The 22,550-nt window shown below is 37.2% G+C and overlaps 1 protein-coding gene and 1 non-coding gene across 2 annotated transcripts in view; one reads left to right on the top strand and one right to left on the bottom strand.

The window, feature by feature from the left end:
• Window positions 1–22,550, bottom strand: part of CCDC150 (coiled-coil domain containing 150) — a 95,024-nt gene that overhangs the window by 35,101 nt on the left and 37,373 nt on the right. The window contains exons 11-14 of the mRNA XM_023217967.1: window positions 21,358–21,482; window positions 20,895–21,072; window positions 20,266–20,334; window positions 3,832–3,945 (exon numbers count right to left, since the gene is read on the bottom strand). Of these exons, the coding sequence (XP_023073735.1) occupies window positions 3,832–3,945; window positions 20,266–20,334; window positions 20,895–21,072; window positions 21,358–21,482 (486 nt within the window). The remainder of the gene's footprint in view (window positions 1–3,831; window positions 3,946–20,265; window positions 20,335–20,894; window positions 21,073–21,357; window positions 21,483–22,550) is intronic.
• Window positions 11,672–11,855, top strand: LOC111549406. Its single transcript, XR_002733723.1, has one exon.

Here is a 22,550-nt window from a genome sequence, read left to right as displayed (position 1 = left end):
CTGAGGAAAATGTAGACTGCTATCAATAAATAGGAAATTGGTGACGATATATATATTATCACAAAATCAGCTCATCATCAATTAATTTTCTATCTGTGGAAAACACAGTCCTCTTTGCCAAAATATTCTGTATTTTGGGAACTATGATGCAAAATCATTCCATGAATGTAACATTACAATTTAGGATTATGTTGACCAAGTTTTCAGCAGCAAATAAATTGTAAGGATGCTCAATAATACCACAAAAGCAAAGCTACAATAATAATAAAAGCTTAATTATTTAAAATTCAATTCAAACTTCTACAAATTAAGATGGCTCAGTGTGCTGTAAAGCATGGGTAAGAACATATTAAAAAAACAAGAACTAGAGTTAACCTAAAATATGCTAGCTCTAACAAATACTAAACACTCAAAAATAACTATCTTCTTGAAATGGAGAAAGGTTTTTTTAAAGAATAACTTAAATTATCTGGGTCTTCTATAAAAGGTGACCAGAAATTTAAAAAATAATGGCGCTTTTCCCCCATCAATACAATTCCCTCTTTCAGGCAAAGGCATGAAGAACTTCCATTAATCTTTTAAATATACTTTTAAAATAATAATTTTCCCATTATGCCACCAAAGAGAGTGCTAATGTACTAAATGAAAATTGAGCAAAATCAAAATGTGATAATATTTGACAAAGGGTCACTTATTTAAATATTATGACACAAAAAAAAATTGTTCCAAGTTGCTAAGGGAAAGTGGATGTTAAGGCAGTTACTTAAATTACTGTTTACAGATTAAGTAGGCCCTGTACCTGTACAGGAGACCAGAAATTAGAAACCACTTAAATAAGTTAATATCTCAGGTTCTGAGTTATAGAAGACTGAACTGAAATTAACTTTTGCTTAAATACTCTTGGTAATATACTATAAACTTGATCAGTATATAGAGCAAAACAGAAACTGGGGAATCATTTGAGAAACATCATACAGAGAAAAATACCAAGCATTAGAATATGAATTCTAACTCAGAAACACAAAGATACCACTCTTTGGAGAAGAGGAAGTAAAAATAGGAAGAATTATCTTAAGATATGAAAGACAGGTTGCCAAAGATCAACAGTAAGCCACAAAATTATTTCTAAAATCATTTTTTAAATCCACGTGAGCTGTACAAGTTAGCAGAAGCTGTTAGAAGAATACACAAAACCAGTAGGATACTGGCATCTTGGTAAAGCTATTTTATAAGCAGATTGTAAGCATTTTTTTAAAGTTTTTGATTATTTTGAATTTTTTATTCAAAATATTTAACAACAGTATGACATGAGCCCCAGAAAAACCAACTTTGACATCTGCATGAGTGTACACTGACAATGTCATCCTGGTTTTAAGAAATAATACATTTTAGTTCATTTTCTAATTTCAAGTCTTTAAAGTCCCAGTTGTATAGGGAATTATGTTTCTGTCTGGTGCTACAATTTTAAAATACATGTTTAAACCCCAAAAGAGAAGTGGGGAGGAAAATCATTCAAACTGAACTCAGGCATAGTAACCTTCCTACATTTGGATCTTTTCTTACTGTGGGTCCCTGTGTGACTGACTGCCAGTGGTAATGGAATTAAATTGCACTATCACTACAGGCTAAAATGGCAAAAAAAAAAAAAAAAAAAAAAAAACCCTGAAATTACAAAATATGAAAGAAAAAGCAGAGAGAATAATACTTATTATTGCACTATGACATTAATTCTTACTGCCTGGCAAAACAGACATGACCTTCTCTGTATTCCAGTCAATCGATGTTTTTAAAGCACCTATTATGTATTAGGCATTATGCTAGGCAAGGGAATATAAAGTGAATACTGTTCTTGCATTAGAAGAGAATGAAGGCAGATGCATAAATAGGTCAATTTCTAATCAATGTAGTAATTATTCTGATATGTGTGTGCAGAGTGTACTGTGGGATACCTACACTAAGAAAGATCCTCTTGGCATTGCAGGCCATGAGAGGTTAAGAACCTGTCCAGGTCACACAGTAAATGGAGGTTGAAACCAGATCTATCTGAATTCAAGTTTGTGGTGTTACACACACAACACACAGTCTTATACGTATCTCCAAAAATCAACGAGGGGTAAGACCAGAAGGTACCCTTTATAAAGAATTTCAAGTTTTAACTCTCAAAGAACAAAAAATACACTGCCAGCATTGAATGACAATAGATTTAATGATACTGCTAAATTCAAAAACAAATCCTGAAATCCCTAGCTTATTCCTCAAACTCATATAGCCAACTGAAGCATTTCCAGGCAGGCATGGCCAGAGACACTTCTGGGTGGAGACAGAACTGCAAGCTAGAATTGCGTTATCTATGAGTCATCACTGGGAACCTGTAATCAAGACGTGGTAGACAGGCAAAACTCAACACTGACCAAATCACTGGCAAGATCTGTCAAAGTCATTAATAGAGTAAGGCTAGGCCTGCTCACTGGCAATGGATTCAGGAAAGAATCAGTCAGATTGAGAATGTGGTCTTCCAAAGGAACCCAGCTGAGTCTTGCCAACCAGCAACGGACATGGCTGAATCTTTAATTCTGTGGGGAGAGGGGGTTGGTCTGAAATAGTATCAGGGATTACACAGCTAACGGATCTTGTCATTCCAATAGGCACTTATATGTAATTTTTTTTTTTCTCTGAGACAGTTCAGATACTAAGAATTCAATAAATCTTAGCTATCTGCCACATGTTCTGTGTGTATTAATTTACTTAAACTCAAACATCCACACAGTTATAGCATTATTATCCTCATTTTGACAGATTAAGAAACTGATGCTCAGAGAGGTTAAGGATCATACCCGAGGTCACAGCCAAAACTGAAAAGCAGGAAATCTGGCTTGAAAACCATGACCATATAAGAAGATTTAGACTTAGTCTGTATAATTTTTCATAGTTGAAGTAATGAGCAGCTTATAACAGTTTGAAAGACTTTAGCTCAGATTAAAACAGACTCACACTGAGGTCTTCTAGGAATTTTCAAAGATTATTTACATGCTTAAAAGCAGTAAGTAATACTTTTTCATGTATTCAAAAGCACACAGGAAAATTATTAGCTATTTAACAGAATGACCATATCTTTAAATCCCCTTTACTTGGAGATTTTTTGTTTTGTTTTTTGAGACGGAGTCTCGCTCTGTCGCCCAGGCTGGAGTGCAGTGGTGTGATCTCGGCTCACTGCAAGCTCCGCCTCCCAAGTAGCTGGGACTACAGGCACCCGCCACCATGCCCGGTTAATTTTTTGTATTTTTAGTAGAGACAGGGTTTCACCGTGTTAGCTTAGCCAGGATGGTCTCGATCTCCTTTCCTCGTGATCCGCCTGCCTCGGCCTCCCAAAGTGCTGGGATTACAGATGTGAGCCACCATGCCCAGCCTGGATAAGATGTTTTAAGAACTGTACTATTTATTTGTAATGCACTGACCTTGTCAAATAGCCTTCAGAAATCAGACCTATTACTGATTGCCTAATGGAGGAAACTGTCTGATGAGAAAAAAATACAAGTTTCTTTCTCATAATTTGTGGAAGAGGAACTATTTTAAAACATCAGATATATTTGTACTTTTCAGTAACACAGATTGTTTGTGAAGGCAAATGTTTTAATAAATCCCTTAAACTCTTGGTTTCTCAAATTCACTATTGTTTGAATACTGTAAGAATCTCTGCTTTATTTATTCTGAATTATTCAAGATTTATAATAATTATGAAAACACAAAGAAAACCCATCTCCTGACCTCTGGTTGTTATTTCTGAACTCATTAGTCATTAATTGCTATTTAGACTGACCTTTTTATACCCACCCCATGGTAATCAGAAGTGACTTGCTGAAGTTCTAGGGACGCCATTTGATCTGCCAGGTGTTTATTCTCTTCTTCAAGAGTCTGCAGGTTATGAGTTAATGTATTTATGTCTACCTTTAAAGAAAAAAAGGAAAAAAGAAACTATTTATGCCAGATCCAAAAAGTATTATCTTATTTTTAAAATGACAATTATAACTGTAAAATGGACAATATCTTCCACATGTTTCCTTGCCTCTAAATGTGGAGATATGACCAGTCTGATAGCTCTATGGTTTTTAATTTTTTTTAGATGGAGTCTTGCTCTGTCACCCAGGCTGAAGTGCAGTGTTGTGATCTCAGCTCACTGCAACCTCTGCCTCCCGGGTTCACGTGATTCTCCTGCTTCACCCTCCTTGAGAAGTGATAATGTGCTAGCAGCCCTCACTTGCTCTTGGGCGCCTCCTCGCCTCCTCAGCCTCAGCGTCCTCTCTGGCCCCACTTGAGGAGCCCTTCAGCCCGCGGCTACACTGTGGGAGCCCCTCTCTGGGCTGGCGAGGCAGAGTCTGCTTGTGGGGAGGTGTGGAAGGAGTGGCGTGGGCAGGAACCGGGGCTGCCCACAGACCTTGTGGGCCAGCACGAGTTCTGGGTGGGCGGGAGCTCAGCAGGACCCACACTTGGAGCAGTCAGCTGGCGCTGCCCGCCCTGGGCAGTGAGGGGCTTAGCACCCCGGTCAGCAGCTGTGAAGGGGTGCGCCAGGTTCCCCAGCACTGCTGGCCCCCGTGTCACACTGGAATTCTCGCTGGGTCTCAGCTGCTGCCTCCCCACGGGGCAGGACTCGGGACCTACAGCCCGCCATGCCCATGCCCAAGCCCTACCCCCCTGCTCAGCCCCAGCCTCCCCAACACCCCCTGCTCTGCAGCACCCAGTCCCATTGACCACCCAAGGGCTGAGGGGTGCAGGCTCATGGCATGGGACTGGTGGGCAGCTCCGCCCACGGCCCTGGCACAGGAACCACTAGGCAAAGCCAGCTGGGCTCCTGAGTCGGGTGGGGACTTGGAGAACTTTTATGTCTAGCTGGAGGATTGTAAATGCACCAATCAGCACTTTGTGTCCAGCTCAAGGATTGTAAATGCAGTAATCAGTACTCTGTGTCTAGCTCAAGGTTTGTAAACACACCAATCAGAGCTCTGTGTCTAGCTAATCTAGTGGGGACTTGGAGAACTTCTGTGTCTAGCTAAAGGATTGTAAATGCACCAATCAGCAATCTGTGTCTAGCTAAAGGTTTGTAAATGCATTAATCAGCACTCTGTGTTTAGCTAATCTAGTGGGGACCTGGAGAACTTTTGTGGCTAGCTAAAGGATTGTAAATGCACCAATCAGCACTCTGTGTCTAGCTCAAGGTTTGTAAACGCACCAATCAGCACCCTGTCAAAACGGACCAATCAGCTCCCTGTAAAATGGGCCAATCAGCAGGATGTGGAGGGAATAAAAGCAGGCTGCCCCAACCAGCAGTGGCAACCCACTGGAGTCCCCTACGATGGTGTGGAAGCTTTGTTCTTTCACTCTTTGCAATAAATTTTGCTGCTGCTGCTCACTCTTTGGGTCTGCACTGCCTTTATGAGCTGTAACGCTCACCGCGAAGGTCTGCAGTTTCACTCCTGAAGCCAGTGAGACCATGAACTCACCAGGAGGGATGAACAACTCCTGACAGGAGGAACGAATAACTCCAGACATGCCGCCATTAAGAGCTGTAACACTTACTGTGAAGGTCTGCAGCTTCACTCCTGAAGCCAGCAAGACCACGAACCCACCAGAAGGAAGAAACTCAGGACACATCTGAACATCTGAAGGAACAAACTCTGGACACACCATCTTTAAGAACTGTAACACTCACTGCGAGGGTCCATCGCTTCATTCTTGAAGTTAGCGAGACTAAGAACCCACCAATTCCAGACACATCCTGAGTAGCTAGGATTACAGGCACGCACCACCATGCCTGGATAATTTTTGTATTTTTAGTCAAAACGGGATTTCGTCATGTTGGTCAGGCTTGTCTCGAACTCCTGACCTTGTGATGCGCCTACCTCAGCCCCCCAAAGTGCTGGAATTACAGACGTGAGCCACAGCGTCCAGCCACTCTATGATGTTTTTAAGAACCCTTTTCTCTGCGTGGTTTGTGGGTCTAATAATTTTTTTTAAAAGAACCCTTTTTCTCTCATCCATTTTTTGAGTTTTTCTAGTTGCCCTCAGCAAAAGGGTTATTGTAAATTACATAGTTCCCCTTTACTCTAAGTTAAAGTCCTTCTGGTATTTACTTAAAGTCAATTCAAGTTTATGAATATAGATGCAAAAATCTTCCAGCCAGGAGCAGTGGCTCACGCCTGTAATCCCAGCACTTTGGGAGGCCGAAGTGGGCGGATCACCTGAGCTTGAGAGTTTAAGACCAGCCTGACCAACATGGAGAAACCTCATCGCTACTAAAAGTACAAAATTAGCCGGGAGTGGTGGCATATGCCTGTAATCCCAGCTACTTGTGAGGCTGAGGCAGGAGAATCACTTGAACTCGGGAGGCAGAGGTTGCAGTGAGCTGAGATCACGCCACTGCACTCCAGCCTGGGTAACAAGAGTGAAACTTCGTCTCAAAAAAAAAAAAAAAAAACTTCCACAAAATATTAGCAAAATGAACCCAGCAACATATAAAAAGATAACAAATTAGGACTAAGTGAAGCTTATCTCGGTAATGCAAAGCTTGTTGAACATTCAAAATCAATCCGTATAATATGCCGTTTCAATAGACTATAGAAGAAAACCCGTATAACCATCTTAATGCAGTAAAAGAATTTCATAAAATTCAACATCAATTCATTATAAAAACTCAGCAAACTAGAAATGAAAGGGAACTTCTAGTTGATTAAAAAAAGTATCTATAAAAATCCTACAGCTAATATCAATATTAATAGTGAAAAACTTTCCCCCTAAAACTGGGAAAAGGCAAAGGTATCCACTTTCACCACTCCTATTCCACATCATTCAGGAGGCCATAGCTGGTGCAGTAAGGCAAGATGTTACAATAAGTGAGTGTGTCAAGGCTGAAGGATATAAGGGCAAATCTATCGTATTTCTACATATTAACAATGCACAATTGGAAATTCACATTTCATTAAAATGCCATTTAAAACAGTACTAATGCTGTGAAATTCTTTAAGTGCAAATCTAACAAAATATGTCTAAGATATGATGTGCTGAAAATTACAAAATACTGAGAGAAAAAACCAAAATAAAACAGAGAGATATATAATGTTCATGTACCGACATGTGTTCCATAACAATGTTTCAATCAATGATGGACCACATATACAACAATGGTTGGAGCAACAAGCTACACCATATAACCTAGGCATATCACAGGCTCAAAATAAAGGGATGGAGGAGAATCTACCAAGCAAATGGAAAACAGAAAAAAGCAGGGGTTGCAATCCTAGTTTCTGAAAAAACAGACTTTAAACCAATAAAGACAAAAAAAGGGCATTACATAATGGTAGAGAGTTCAACAAGAAGAACTATCTTAAATATATATGCACCCAACACAGGAGCACCCAGATTCACAAAGCAAGTTCTTAAAGACCTTCAAAGAGACTTAGACTCCCATACAACAATAGTGGGAGATTTTAGCATTCCACTGACAATATTAGGTCATAGGGATACAAAATTAACAAAGATATTCAGAATCTGAACTGAGCACTAGATCAAATGGAACTGACAGATATTTACAGATCTCCCCACCCCAAAACAACAAACATACATTCTTCTCATTGCCACATGGCACTTACTCTAAAATTGATCACGTAATTGGAAGCAAAACACTCCTCAGCAAATGTAAAAGAACTGAAATTATAACAGTCTCTCAGACCACAACACAATCAAATTAGAATTCAAGACTAAGAAATTCATTCAAAACCACACAACTACATGGTAATTGAACAACCTGCTCCTAAATGACTCCCAGGTAAATAATGAAATTAAGGCAAAATTCAATAAGTTATTTGAAACTAATGAGAAAAAAGAGATAACATATCTGAATCTCTGGGACACAGCTAAGGCACTGTGAAGAGGAAAACGTATAGCACTAAATGCCCACATCAAAAAATTAGATCTCAAGTTAACAACCTAACCTCACAACTAAAGGAACTAGAGAACAAAGAGCAAACAAATCTCAAAGCTGGCAGAAGACAAGAAATAATCAAAATCAGAGGTGAACTGAAGAACATAGAGACACAAAAACCATTCAAGAGATCAACAAATCCAGGAGCTATTTTTGTTTTGTTTTGTTTTGTTTTTGAGATGGAGTCTTGCTCTGTCGCCCAGGCTGGAGTACAGTGGCGCGATCTCAGCTCACTGCAACCTCTGCCTCCCAGATCTAAGCGATTCTTCTGCCTCAGCCTCCCGAGTAGCTGGGACGACAGGCCTGTGCCAGCATGCCTGGCTAATTTTTGTATTTTTAGTAGACACGAGGTGTCACCATATTGGCCAGGCTGGTCTCGAACTCCTGACCTCATGATTCGCCCGTCTTGGCCGCCCAAAGTGCTGGGATTACAGGCGTGAACCACCGTGCCCAGCCCAGGAGCTGTTTTTTCAAGAAAATAAAATATATAGACTTCTAGCTAGACTAATAGGAAAAGAGAGAAGTTTCAAATAAACACAATCAGAAATGATAAGGGAGATATTACCACTGACCCCACAGAAATACAGACAACCATCAGAGAATATTAAAAATACCTCTATGCACATAAACTAGAAAATATAGAGGAAAAAGATAAATTTCTAGATATATACACCCTCCCAAGACTTAACCAGGAAGAATAGATTGAATCCCTCAACAGACTAATAATGAGTTCAGAAATTGAGGCAGTAATAAATAGCCTACCAACCAAAAAAAAAGCCCAGGATCAGACAGATTCACAGCTGAATTCTATCATAGGTACAAAGAAGAGTTGGTATCATTTCTACTGAAATGATTCTGAAAAAACTGAAAAGGAGGGACTACTCTCTAACTTATTCTATGAGGCCAGCAGCATCCTGATACCAAAACCTGGTGGAGATACAACAAAGAAAGAAAACTTCAGGCCAATATCCTCAATGAACATTGATGCAAAAATCCTCAATGAAATACTGGCAAACTGAATCCAGCCGCATATCAAAAAAGCTTATCTGCCATGATCAAGTAGGCTACATCCCTGGGATGCAAGGTTAGTTCAACATATGCAATTCAATAAATGTGATTCATCACATAAACAGAACTAAAGAGAAAAACCACATGATAATCTCAATAGATGCAGAAAAGGCCTTCGATAAAATTCAACATCCCTTCATGTTAAAAACTCTCAATAAACTAGGTACTGAAGGAACATACCACAAAACAATAAGAGCCATCTATGACAAACCCACAGCCAACATCATACTGAATTGGCAAAAGGTGGAACCATTCCCCTTGAAAACCGGCACAAGACAAGCATGCCCTCTCTCACCACTCCTATTCAACACAGAACTTGGAAGTTCTAGCCAAGGCAATCAGGAAACAGAAAGAAATAAAGGGCATTCAAAAAGAAAAAGAGGAAGTCAAACTATCCCTGTTTGCAGATGACATGATCCCATATCTCAAAAACCCTACCGCCTCAGTCTCAAAGCTTCTTAAGCTGATAAGCAACTTCAGCACTCTCAGGATACAAAATCAATGTGCAAAAATCATTAGCATTCCTATACACCAACAACAGTAAAGCTGAGAGCCAAATCATGAATGAACTCCCATTCACAGTTGCCACGAAAAGAATAAAATACCTAGGAATACAGCTAACTAGGTAGGTGAAAGGTCTCTACAAGAAGAACTACAAAACACTGCTCAAAGAAAGGAGAGATGACACTAACAAATGGAAAAACATTCCATGCTCATGGATAGGAAGAATCATGTCATTAAAATGGCCATACTGCCCAAAGCAATTTACAGATTCAATGCTATTCCCATTAAACTACCATTGACATTCTTCACAGAACCAGAAAAAACTACTTTAAAATTTATATGGAACCAAAAAAGAGCCTGAATAGCTAAGAAAATCCTAAGCAAAAAGAACAAAGCTGGAGGTACCATGCTACTCAACTTCAAATTATACTACAGGGCTACAGTAACCAAAACAGCATGATATTGGTACAAGAACAGTCACAGACCAATGAAACAGAATAGAGAACCCAGAAATAAGACCACACACCTTCAGCTATGTGACCTTTGACAAACCTGACAAAAACAAGCAATAGAGAAAGGATTCCCTGTTCAATAAATGGGACTGGGATAACTGGCTAGCTATATGCAGAAGATGGAAACTGGACCCCTTCCCTATACCATACACAAAAATTAACTCAAAATAGATTGACAACTTAAATATAAAACCCAAAACTCTAAAAACCCTGGAAGACAACCTAGGTAATACTATTCAGAACAAAGGCACGAGCAAAGATTTCATGACAAAGATGTCAAAAGCAATCGCAACAAAAGCAAAAATTGACAAATGGGATCTAATTAAACCAAGGAGCTTCTGCACAGCAAAAGAAACTATCAACAGAGTAAACAGACAGTCTATAGAATGGAAGACTATTCATCTGACAAAAGTCTAATATCCAGCATCTATGAGGAACTTAAATTTACAAGAAAAACACAAATCTCATTAAACAGTGGGCAAAAGGCATAAACAGACACTTCTTAAAAGAAGACATAAATGTGGCCAACAATCATATGAAGAAAGCTCAACATCACTGAACATTAGAGAAATGTAAATCAAAACCACAATGAGATACCATCTCACACCAGTCTGAATGATTAAGAAGTCAAAAAATCAAAAAATAACAGATGCTGGTGACGTTGTGGAGAAAAAGGAACACTTGCACACTGTTGGTGTGAGCGTAAATTAGTTCAACCACTGTGGAAAACAGTGTGGCGATTCCTCAAAGTCCTAAAGACAGAAATACCATTTGACCCAGCAATCCTGTTACTGGATATATACCCAAAGAAGTATAAAGCATTCTATTATAAAGATACATGCACGTGTGTATGTTCACTGCAGCACTATTCACAATAGCAAATACATGGAATCAACCTAAATGCTCATCAATGATAGACTAGATAAAGCAAACGTGGTACACATACACCATGGAATACTATGCAGCCATAAAAAAGAATGAGATTATGTCCTCGTGATCATGGATAGAGCTGGAGGCCATTATCCTTAGCAAATTAACACTGGAACAGAAAACCAAATGTTGCATGTTCTCTTATAAGTGGGAGCTAAATGATGAGAATATATGGACACACAGAGGAGAACAACACACACGAAAGTGTGTCACAGGGTGGAGGGCGGGTGGAGGGAGAGGATCAGGAAAAATAATAGTACCTGGGTGATGAAATAATCTGCACAACAAACCCCCATAACACACATTTACCTATATAACAAACCTGCACATGTACACTGAACTTAAAAATTAAAAAAAAAACCTAGGTGTGCAGTAGGCAATACCATCGAGGTTTGTGTAAGTACTCTCTATTGCACAACAACAAAACTGCCCAGAGATGCGTTTCTGAGAATGTATCTCTATCATTAAGTGACAGCCTAACTGTACTAGAAGATTCAATATTGCTGAGATGTTAACTCTAATTTCAGTTGAAATCCCCACAAAACATTTTTGTAGAAATCATTAAGGTCATTCTACAACATACGTGAAAAAGCAAACGAACTAAAATAGCTAAAACACTTTTGGAAAACAACACTGTTGGAGGACTCTACCTAATTTCACGATTTATTATAAAGCTACAATACTCATGGTCTGTGGAAAGGCTCCTGTGTTGTGGAACTTGCCCAGTTGTGGGTGCAGCTATGTACCAGGCAGCCCAAGACCGAGATAAAGTAAATTCCCAGGAGAAGTCTTCCCTAGGTTTTGAATTTGCAGTAACAGGTGTGAGCATTCCAGCAGCAGTTTGGTGATCGGAAATGAAAGCTAGAGGAGAGTTGCCAACTGTGGGAATGAGCGTAAAAGACAGGCCCCAAAACATACACAAGTAAACTGCTGAAAGCAAGAAACACAAAATCTTGAAAGTACCAAGAGAGGAGTGGCTCCTGATGTACAAGATAATCTCAACAAGATTAACAGCTGATTTCTCATCAGAAAGTTGAGGCCAGAAGGCAATGGGATGACATACTCAAAACGCTGAAAGAAAAACACTCAACCATGAATTCTAAATTCAGCAAACCTATCCTTCAAAAACAACAAAGAAATTAAGACATTCCCAGATAAATAAAAATTGAAATAATTCATAGAAGAGTTTTTCTTCTGGTTTAAATACACTCTTGAGAATGTAGTTCTTCAGACTTAAAAATGTAGAGTAATTTCTCCAGGTCCCCATTTTTGGTGGGGTTTGGATGGTGAAGCTAGAAAGCATATGCTGTAAGAAATACTAAAGGAAATTTTTTAGGTTAAAATAAAAGGGTAGTAGACAATATCTGGAATCCACATAAGAAATAAAAGGTAACAGTAAAGGTAGCAACATAGGTATATATAAAAGGTACTATATATTTTTGTTTGTAATTCTTTCTGTTACCTATAAACTAAAATATAGAATAAAAGAAATAAGGGAGTTAAAATGGTGAACTAGAAATATATATTTAACATAAAAGATGGCACTAATTGAGAAATAGAGGAGCAAAAAGCAAAAAACAAAAAATGCAAAATGGCAGATATAAATCCTACCTTAACAGTAATTATATTAAATATAAATGGATCAAACCACTCCATTTATATGGATAGGCAAAATGAGTTTTTAAAAAACCAACTATATGCTCTTTATAAAATATACACTTTAGATCCAAAGGTACAAATGGGGTTGAAAACAAAAGTGTGGAAAATATATACCATATAAATAAAACAGTAATCTAAAAAGAGCTAAATGACTGTCCTAATATTAAACAAAATAGACATTAAGAAAAAACTGGTGAGATAAAAGACATTGAAAAAGTATTTACCTGTCAAGAAGGTAATTTACCTTCTTGAAAGGTAAATTTCAAGGTAAATACTTGAAAGTATTTACCTATCAAGAAGATGTATCATTTATAAACATATATGCACCTAACAGAGGCCACAAATATATGAAGCAAAAAATGACAGTATTGAAGGAACAAATATATAATTTAACAGTAATAGTTGGAGACTTCAATATCCCATTTTCATTAATCAACAGAACAACTAGACAGAAGATTAATGAGGAAAGAGAAGACAAGAACAACACTATAAACCAAGTAACCTAACAGACATCTATAGAACAATCCTCCCAATAACAGCAAAATACACATTTTTCTCAAGTGCACATGGAACATTCTTCAGGGTATATCCCTGTTACACCATAAAGCAACTCTCAATAAATCTGAAAGGATTGATATCATGCAAAGTATGTTTTCCAACCACAATAGAATAAAATTAGAAATCAATAAAAGAATATTTGGGGAATTCACATATGTGAATAAACTCAACATGTCACTTCTAAACAACCAATGGATCAAAAAAGAAATCTCAAGGGAAATTAAATAACAGTTTGAGATAAACAAAAATGAAAACACAAAATAACAAAACATCTCATATGCAGCTAAAGCAGTGCAGAGAGGGAAATTTGTAGCTGCAGGCACTTATTTTTTATTTTTTTTAGGGGCACTCCCCTGAACCGGAATAGGTTCAGAGTGACTCCTACAGGCACTTACATTTTAACAACGAAATATTTCTCAAATCAAAAACCTAAGCTTATCTTTAGAAACTAGACAAAGTAAAGCAAATTAAACCCAAAGCAGATCTAAAGAAGACAACAGTAAGGATTAACGCAAAAATAAGATAGAGAAAAATAACAGAGAAAAATCTCTAAAAAATTCCACAAGTTGGTTCTCTAGAAAGATCAACAAAATTGACGAAGCTTTTTAGCTGGACTAAACAAGAATAAAATACAGGTGACACAAATTATTAAAATTAGGAATCAAAGAGAGGACTCTGCTACTGACCTTACAGAAAGACAAGGCAAGGGGCTACTCTGAAAATTGCATGCTAACAAATTAGATAGCCCAGATGAAATGGACAAATTCCTAGAAAGAACCAAACTACTGAAACTGACTCGAATAAAGGTAGAAAATCTGCACAGACCTATAGAATAAAAAGAACAAACCAAACAAAGAAACAAAACCTTTTACATACAAGAAAGCCCAGAACCAGATGGCATCACTGGTAAATGCTACAAAATATTTAAGGAAGAACTAACCCCAATCCCTCACAAACTCTTCCCAACAATAGAAATGGAGGGAATACTTACCAAATCATTTTAAGAGACCAACAGTATCTTGATACCAAAACCAAAAACATTACAAGAAAATAAAACTACAGAACAGTACCCCTTATGAATATAGATGCAAAAAATCTTAACAAAATACTAGCAAGCCTAATGCAACAACATATAAAAAGGACAACATGACCAAGTAAAATTTATCCAAGGAATGCAAGCTTAGTTTTGCATTTGAAGTCAACCACTGTAATACACCATAGTGATAGAACAAAGAACAAAACCCACAAGATCATCTCAATAGACATAGCAAAAGCATTTGACAAAATTCAACATATTTTCATGATAAAAATTCCCAACAAACTGGGAATATAAGTGAATTTTCTAATCCTGATGAAGAGCATTGAAAATCCCCCACAGTTGACATCATGGTGACAAACTAAAAGCTTTCCCCCTAAGATCAGAAACAAGACAGAGACATCTGCTCTCACCAATTCTATTCAATATTGCACTGGAGATTCTATCTGTTATATATGAAAACGAAATAAAAGGCAGCCAAATTGGAAAGGAAGAAGTGAGACTATCTCTATTACAAATAGACACAGCAAATAGAGAGCCCAGGAGTTCGAGACCAGCCAGGCAACATAACAAAACTCCGCCTCTACAAAAAATAACTATCTCTATTACAAATAGAGATAATTTACATAGTCTGTAGAGATAGTAGTCCTTACTGTCATTGAAAGGTTCTTGGAGACTGCAACTTTAAGTGAAATGATAATGTATAACAAAATCAATGTTTTTTCTTATCAACATCATAACACAACATTGAATGAAATGATGTTATTCAAGGACCTGCTGTATATCGTTTCACTTGAAGTTGAAAACTAAGAACCTACTGATGACATTAAGTGAGGACATACTTTATACAGAAAATACACAACAAATTGTATTATTGAGACTGTAATACTCTTCAAACTGATCTACAGATTCAATATAAACCTTACCAAAATTCCAGCTGTTCTTTTTTACAGAAATGGAGAGTCTGGTTCTAAAATTCATACAGAAATGCAATGACCCAGGATGGCTAAAACAATCTTTAAAACAACAACAACAGCAACAACGTTGGAAGATTCACATTTAGACGTCAAAACTTCCTACAAAACAATAGTAATCAAGACTGTGTGGTACTGGCATAACGATAGACATGCAGATCAATGCAAGAGAATTAAGAGTCTAGAAATAAACCTACATATCTATGATTAACTGATTTTTGACAGGGGAGTGAAAACTATTCAATAGAAAGAATGAATGATCTTTTCAATGAAGAGTGCTGGGACAATTGTATATCTATAGCCAAAATAATGAAGTCAAACCCTTACCTCATAGTACATATAAAATTAACTCAAAGTGGATCAAAGACCTAAATTAATACGTAAAACTATAAAAAATTTTATAATATAAAATAGAGATAAATCTATATGACCTTCAGTTAGGCAAGAGTTTCTCAAATATAATACCCAAACACAAACAATCCAAGGAAATACAGATAAACCAAACAAAATTTTTTAAAACTTTTATGCATCAAAGGACATTACCAATATAAAAATACAACCCACAGAATGGGAGAAAATACCTGCAAATCACATATCTGATAAGGGTGTAGTATCTAGAATATGTAAAGAACTCGTAAAAGTTGATAATTAAAAGATAATCCCTTTTAAAAATAGGCAAAGGATCTGAATAGACATTTCTCCAAAGAAGATATACAAATGACCAGTAAGCACACAAGAAGATGCTTAACATCATTAGTTATTATGGAAATGCAAATCAAAACCACAGTGAGGTACCACTTCACACCCATTAGGGTGGCTATAATGAAACACAAAATAGGTGTTTGTGAGGATGTGAGAAACTGGAACTTTTGTACATCACTGGTGAGAATGTAAAATGGTTTAGTGCTGTGGAAAACTGGTGATTCCTCAGAGAGTTGAATATAAAATTACCATGTGATCCAGAAATCCCACTGTTAGATACATATATCACAAAGAATTGAAAAGAGGTACTGAAATATATGTATATACAGGTTCATAGCAGCACTAGTCACAATAGCCAAAAGGTAAAAGCAGTGCAAATGTTCTTTAACAGATGAACAGACAAACAAATTTGGTGTGTGTGTGTGTGTGTGCGCGCATGCACATACATACATACAATCACCATTACTCATCCATAAAATCAAGTACTGATTCATACTACAATGTTGAAGAACCCCAAAAGCATCAGGCTAAGTAAAAGAAGCCACACACAAAAGATCACATATTGTATGATTATATTTACATAAAATATCCAGCATAGGTAAATCCATAGAGACAGAATGCTGACTAGTGGTTGTCAGGGGCTGGGAGAAGGAGGGAATGGGGAGTGACTGCTTAACTAGTACAGGGTTTCCTTTTGGGGTGATGAAAATATTTTGAATCTAGACAGAGGCAGTGGTGGCACCACACTGCAAATGTACTGAATACCACTGAATTATTCACTTTAAAATGGTTAATTTTATATTATGTGAATTTCACCTCAATTTAAAAACCACAGTGAAATATTTCACACCCACTAGGATGGGTATTTTAAAAATGTGAACAATAACAAGTGTTAGTAAAGATGTGGAGACACTGGACCTCTCAAACATTGCTGGTGGGATTGTAAAACGGTGTAGCCACTTTGAAAGAGTTTGGCAGTATCTTAAATTGATAAACATGGAATAATCACATGACCCAGTAGTTCCACTCCTAGGTTATACCTAGGACAACTGAAAACATATGTTTACACACAAAAATTGTACACAAATGCTCACAGAATTGTTAATACCCAAAAAATTGAAACAACCCAAAAGCCCACCAATGGAGAAATTTAAAAAAGGTACTAGGCTGGGCATAGTGGCTCACATCTGTAATTTCAGCACTTTGGGAGGTTGAGATATCTGGGCAGATTGCTTGAGCCCAGAAGTTCAAGACCAGCCAGGCAATATAAAATAACTCCATCTCTGCAAAAAATAAAAAAATTAGCTGGGTGTGGTGGCATGCATCTGTACTTCCAGCTACTCAGGAGGCTCAGGTGGGTGGGAGGATCACCTGAGCCAGGGGAGGTCGAGGCTACAGTGAGCTGTGATTGTGTCACCTCCCTCCAGCCTGGGCGACAGAGTGAGACCCTGAAAAAAAAAGTGAAATGAATCCTGAACAATACTTTGCATGATACATAAAAATTCACTTGAAATGGATCATAGACTTTGTATAAAACCTAAAACTATGAGACTTCTAGAGGACAACAAAAAAGAAAATTGTAGGGATCCTAGGTTACGCAAAAATTCAAAAAGTATGATCCACAAAATTTTAAAAATTGATTAGACTTCATTAAAATTTAAAACTTCTGCTCTTTGAAAGAAAATGAAAAGATAAGTCATGAAATGGAAGAAGATGTTTGTAAAACACATATCTGGCAAAAGACTTGTATATATACAAACAGTAAAAATATTTTTAAGATTTAAAAATATGTTTTAAAACCTCTGAAAATTCAAGAAAAAAACTGAATTTAAAATAGTTAAAAGATTTGATGAGATATGTCAATTTGTAATGGCAAATAAGTGCATGAAAAGAAGCTCAATATTATTAGTCATTGGAGAAATGCAAATTACAAGCACAGTGATATGCTGATACACACAAATTCTAATAGATAAAACTAAAAAACCGAACCAAGTACTGGTAAGAATGTAGAGAAACTGGAACTCATGAATTACTGATGGAAATGTAAGATGGTACAGATTGTTTGAAAAACAGTTGAGCAGTTTGTTATTATGTTAAGCATATATTTATCACAGGAACCAGAAATCCAACTCTTGAAATTTACTCAACAGAAATACATATCTGCATATTTGAATATTTATAGAGGCTTTATTAATTGCCAAAAATCTGGAAACAACCCAAATGTCCTTCAGTTGGTGAATGGATAAAGAAAGTGATACATCCAGGCAATGGAGCACAGATTACTGACACACAGCATGGATGAATCTCAAATGCCTTATACTAAATGAAAGAAATTAAATTTAAAATGCTACATACTATATGATTCTATTTATATGACACTCTGGATAATTTATAACTATAGGGACGAAAAAACAGATCTATGGTTGCCAGGGGAAGGAGGTGGAAGAAGGCATTTATTACAAAACGGCACAAGGGAACTTTCTTAGGGTGACAAAAATGTTCTATATTTTGATTGTGGTGGTGGTTACAAGATTGTATGTGTCAAAATTCATAGAACTATACACTAAAAAAGGGTGAATTTCACTGTATGTAAATTATAATAAACCTGACTTTTTAAAAAAGCATAGCGTTAAAAGAACACATATTTTAAAAATCAATTTATAGCACAAAATGAGATTCTCTATAAGCATTATCATTTGGCTTCACAGAATGTCTCTAATGAGCTTTCAGCACCGTGAAATAATAATCTTGCAGCACTGTGAACTTATACTTAGCCTACAGTAAGACGAATGAAATCAGACAAGCAAAATAATAATGCTATGTTTCTATCCCAAACATATTCACAGCATTTGCCTTGGCCATGTAACATTCACTAACTTTTTTATGAGACAGAGTCTCACTCTGTCATCCAGGCTGAAGTGCGTGGTGCAATCTTGGCTCACTGCAACCTCCACCTACGACGTTCAAGCAATTCTCATGCCTCAGTCACCCAAGTAGCTGGGATTACAGGTGTGCGCCACTGCACCTGGTTAATTTTTTTGTATTTTTAGTAGAGATAGGGTTTGCCTTATTGGCCAGGCTGGTCTCAAACTCCTGGCCTCAAGTGATCTGTCCGCCTCGGCCTCCCAAAGTGCTGGGATTACAGGTGTAAGCCATCACGCCCGCCCTCATTCACTAATATTTTTAAGCAAAAAGCATTAATGAATGTAATGGTAGTCACCAATTTTCCCAATTTTAGAAAGCATGGTTGAGGCCAAATTGATACCACCAAAGTCCTTGCCCCAGGAAGTCAGCCTCATTTGAGGATTTTTAGGGTGGACTATTTTCATATCACTAGAACTAGAGAAGGCACCTGCTAGCTTGGTGGTAACTGCATTTGAGTTCAGGCTCAAACTCTAGCATTTCTCCTCTCTCCAATCCTTAAAGTAAAAGTTTACATGTATATATAGTAATACAAATGCTACTTGGGCAAACCAGAAGCAAAGAAACAGTCAAGGCTTGATGACTATACCCAATACCTATTGCTGGATTTCTTGCCTAAGTAAGCTAATACTTCCTTGCTGCTTCAGATATATTCTCTAGATGACAGTGATACATAATCTTTACTCTCTTCAAAATTTGAAACACAAACAGCAATGTTTTAAAGATTGGTTCTTGTTTAACTTTAATAAGGATTTCATTTGTTTCTCTGAACATTCTATTTTAGAACCCAGAAAATGGTACCTCAAAGATAAAGTGGCAGCTGCTGATAGGTACTCAAGATGAAGTGCAGTGGCACGATCTCGGCTCACTGCAACCTCTGCCTCCTGGGTTCAGGAGATTCTCCTGCCTCCTGAGTAGCTGGGATTACAGGCACTCACCAACATGCCTGGCTAATTTTTGTATTTTAGTAGAGATGGTATTTCACTATGTAGGTCAAGCTGGTCTTGAACTCCTGACCTCAAATGATGCATTGGCCTTCCAAAGAGCTGGGATTACAGGCGTGAGCCACCTCGCCCAGCCTTTAGTTTTTTATTTAAAAACAGCCTAGTCAGCAATCGTCTCTTTGCCTCTCACAGGCCCATTAGCTAACTCTCAGGTGACTTCTTGGCTAGAATCCTCAGTTAACGCTAGGGCCAGAGGCAGTGATGACTCACTGGCAAACATCAGACGCTCAACAAGAAAACATTCCCCAGAGACAACCGTCTGCTGCAGTGACTGGTGTGCTCTGAGTGGCATCCAGCTTCATAGCTCTCCTTTCCCCCGCAGATTGGTATTCATCACCCATCTCCTCATTAAGATAAGCTGATACAGTAGGCAGCAATATAGAAGGAAATACAGTGAAGTATCAGTAAGTAAAATGTAGAATACCTTGTTTTTAGCTAATTCCTTTTCCAAATTGCATCTTTCTTGTGCTATTTCTTTTTCTGTTTTATTAACCTGCCCAAGGGGGATGGGAAAAAAAGAAATAGGTCAATTTTATAGTAGCTGACAGGCTCCACTATAGCAGACATATCCTGCATGTCAATTAATACCTACACTGCAGAGATAGCACATCCTCTCAGAAAAGGGGCCAATCAGGGAGTCTCTGAGGCAGAGCAGACTTCACAAATAGCCCTGAAATTAGAAAGACACGTCTGCATGTCAGACTCTGCTGGTTCCTTCCTACGTAGGAAGACAGGGCTGTTCCCCTTTAACCTTCACTGTCCCACTCCTTCAGGGGAAATCAATTTTTAAAATCTGACTCCTTAACTAACATGAGGATGTGTGAGTTACTAATTAACATTCACTAATGCTGGATAAGAATATACTGTTCTATTTGGCACAGACTACTTCACAGGCTAAAAGGCACAGATTAGCCACCTAAAGATTCTTCATTGGACAACTCAGACAAACTGCATCTGGGTTTTATTTCTGTTCTTGTCTTTTGCATTTAGAATACAATTTTACAACATCATCACACCACAACGAGAAGATAATGTAAATTTGGTTCTACCTACCTCCCTCTGAAATCTTTCTTTCTCCTCTAGCAGAGACTTCTTCTCTTGCATTGATGCTTCCAATTCACCTCGCAATCTTGCAATAGTTGATTCTAGCAACTCTTTTTGCACAGCTGTTCTCTTTTCAGCATCCTGTGCTTTCTGGATACACTGGTTATGCTCAAGGATTAAATGATCCCTGCAGGAAGAGAACAAGAACATATGAAAGCTAAATGAGAGTTCTAATTTAACAGAAAGAGCAATTACGTGTTCTTATAGAAAATATTTCCTGACTGAGAGTAGTTACTAAAATGTTCTAACAAAACTAGTTTCTTAAGGGCAGAGTCTTTATCTCTGTGGCTGGTCCAAAAAATGCACAATCAAATGTTTTCAGTGAAGATAAGACTGAGACAGACAGACACATGATAAGAAACACAAATGTAAGAACAAAAGATGTATAAGAAGTTGCCCATAATTTACTTACAGATGTGCTTGGAGTTGGGTTTTCTCATTCTGAACAGTCTGCAGTTCATTTGTGATACTGGCATGGGCTGCATCCAGCAATAAGTTTTGTTCTTCAAATGTCTGCGTCATCATTTTCTGCTCTACCTGAGTGTTAAGAGCAATAGTAGAAGTTGAAACTCCAGAAAGTCTTTTGATAGGGTGTCATTTGGAGTAACTGATCAAAAACACTGAACTAACTTAAAAAAACAAGTTATATTTACATAAATAAAACCTCTTTTTAAAACAATTTATTTTAATGCCCAGTTTCTCTTTGTCCTCCTCTGAGTTGACTACAATTCTACCATTTTATAGCTCTACTAGCCAACAGTCAAGATGCATTATTTACCCAGCCTGCTGAAAAATTATAAAACTCCTAATACCAACATATTTTTAAAGATAGAAAATTATGTTACGAGTATTTTTGGTATTTTAAAATTTTAATATGGTACTTCATTTTTAAAACAATATAAATGTATATAAAATGAAAAGATCCCTTCCTCTCTATACTTTCCCTCCAAATAATCCCACATTCTAAGGATTATCATGTTTAACAGTTTGCTGTGAATTCTTTTGAGACTATCTTAAATTGCACTCAGATAATGTTACAGCAGAAGCACTATAACTGTTTTACATAATTTATTTTCTTTGGCTCACCATTTTGGGATTATCAAAACATGACATTTTTATGTACCATATACCCCTACACATAATCCATAAAATTTTTGCAAATACAGTACATATTTATAATTAGTTTTATAAATTCTTTTTAAAAGACTTCTATTTTAACATTTGATTGCAAAACAAGTCTCCACACTGGTAAAATGGGATCCCAATTGTGCTATATTCCAAAATTTTGAAATATTTGTAATAAGTATTTCATTATATATTCAGTCCACTGAATTATAAGTCCATGAAAGTAGGAATTTTGTCTTGTTCACCACTATAATCCTATCTAGATATAGCATTATACTTGCACAGAGTTAAAAACTAAATATTTATTGAGTATATGTTACATGCAAAGCAGGCTTAGCACTGTGAGAAATAAAGATATATAAGGCAATGTTCTTGCCTCTAGGGAGCTCACAGTGTAATCCAGGAAATGAACCAGCACATAAATTACTACTAGAGAATGCAGAATACGGATGCAGCATAACATAATGATTACATACATTG

This window comes from Piliocolobus tephrosceles, chromosome 11, assembly GCF_002776525.5.
Source record: "Piliocolobus tephrosceles isolate RC106 chromosome 11, ASM277652v3, whole genome shotgun sequence".
NCBI lineage: Eukaryota > Metazoa > Chordata > Mammalia > Primates > Cercopithecidae > Piliocolobus > Piliocolobus tephrosceles.
This window is presented reverse-complemented; position numbering and strand designations above follow the sequence as displayed.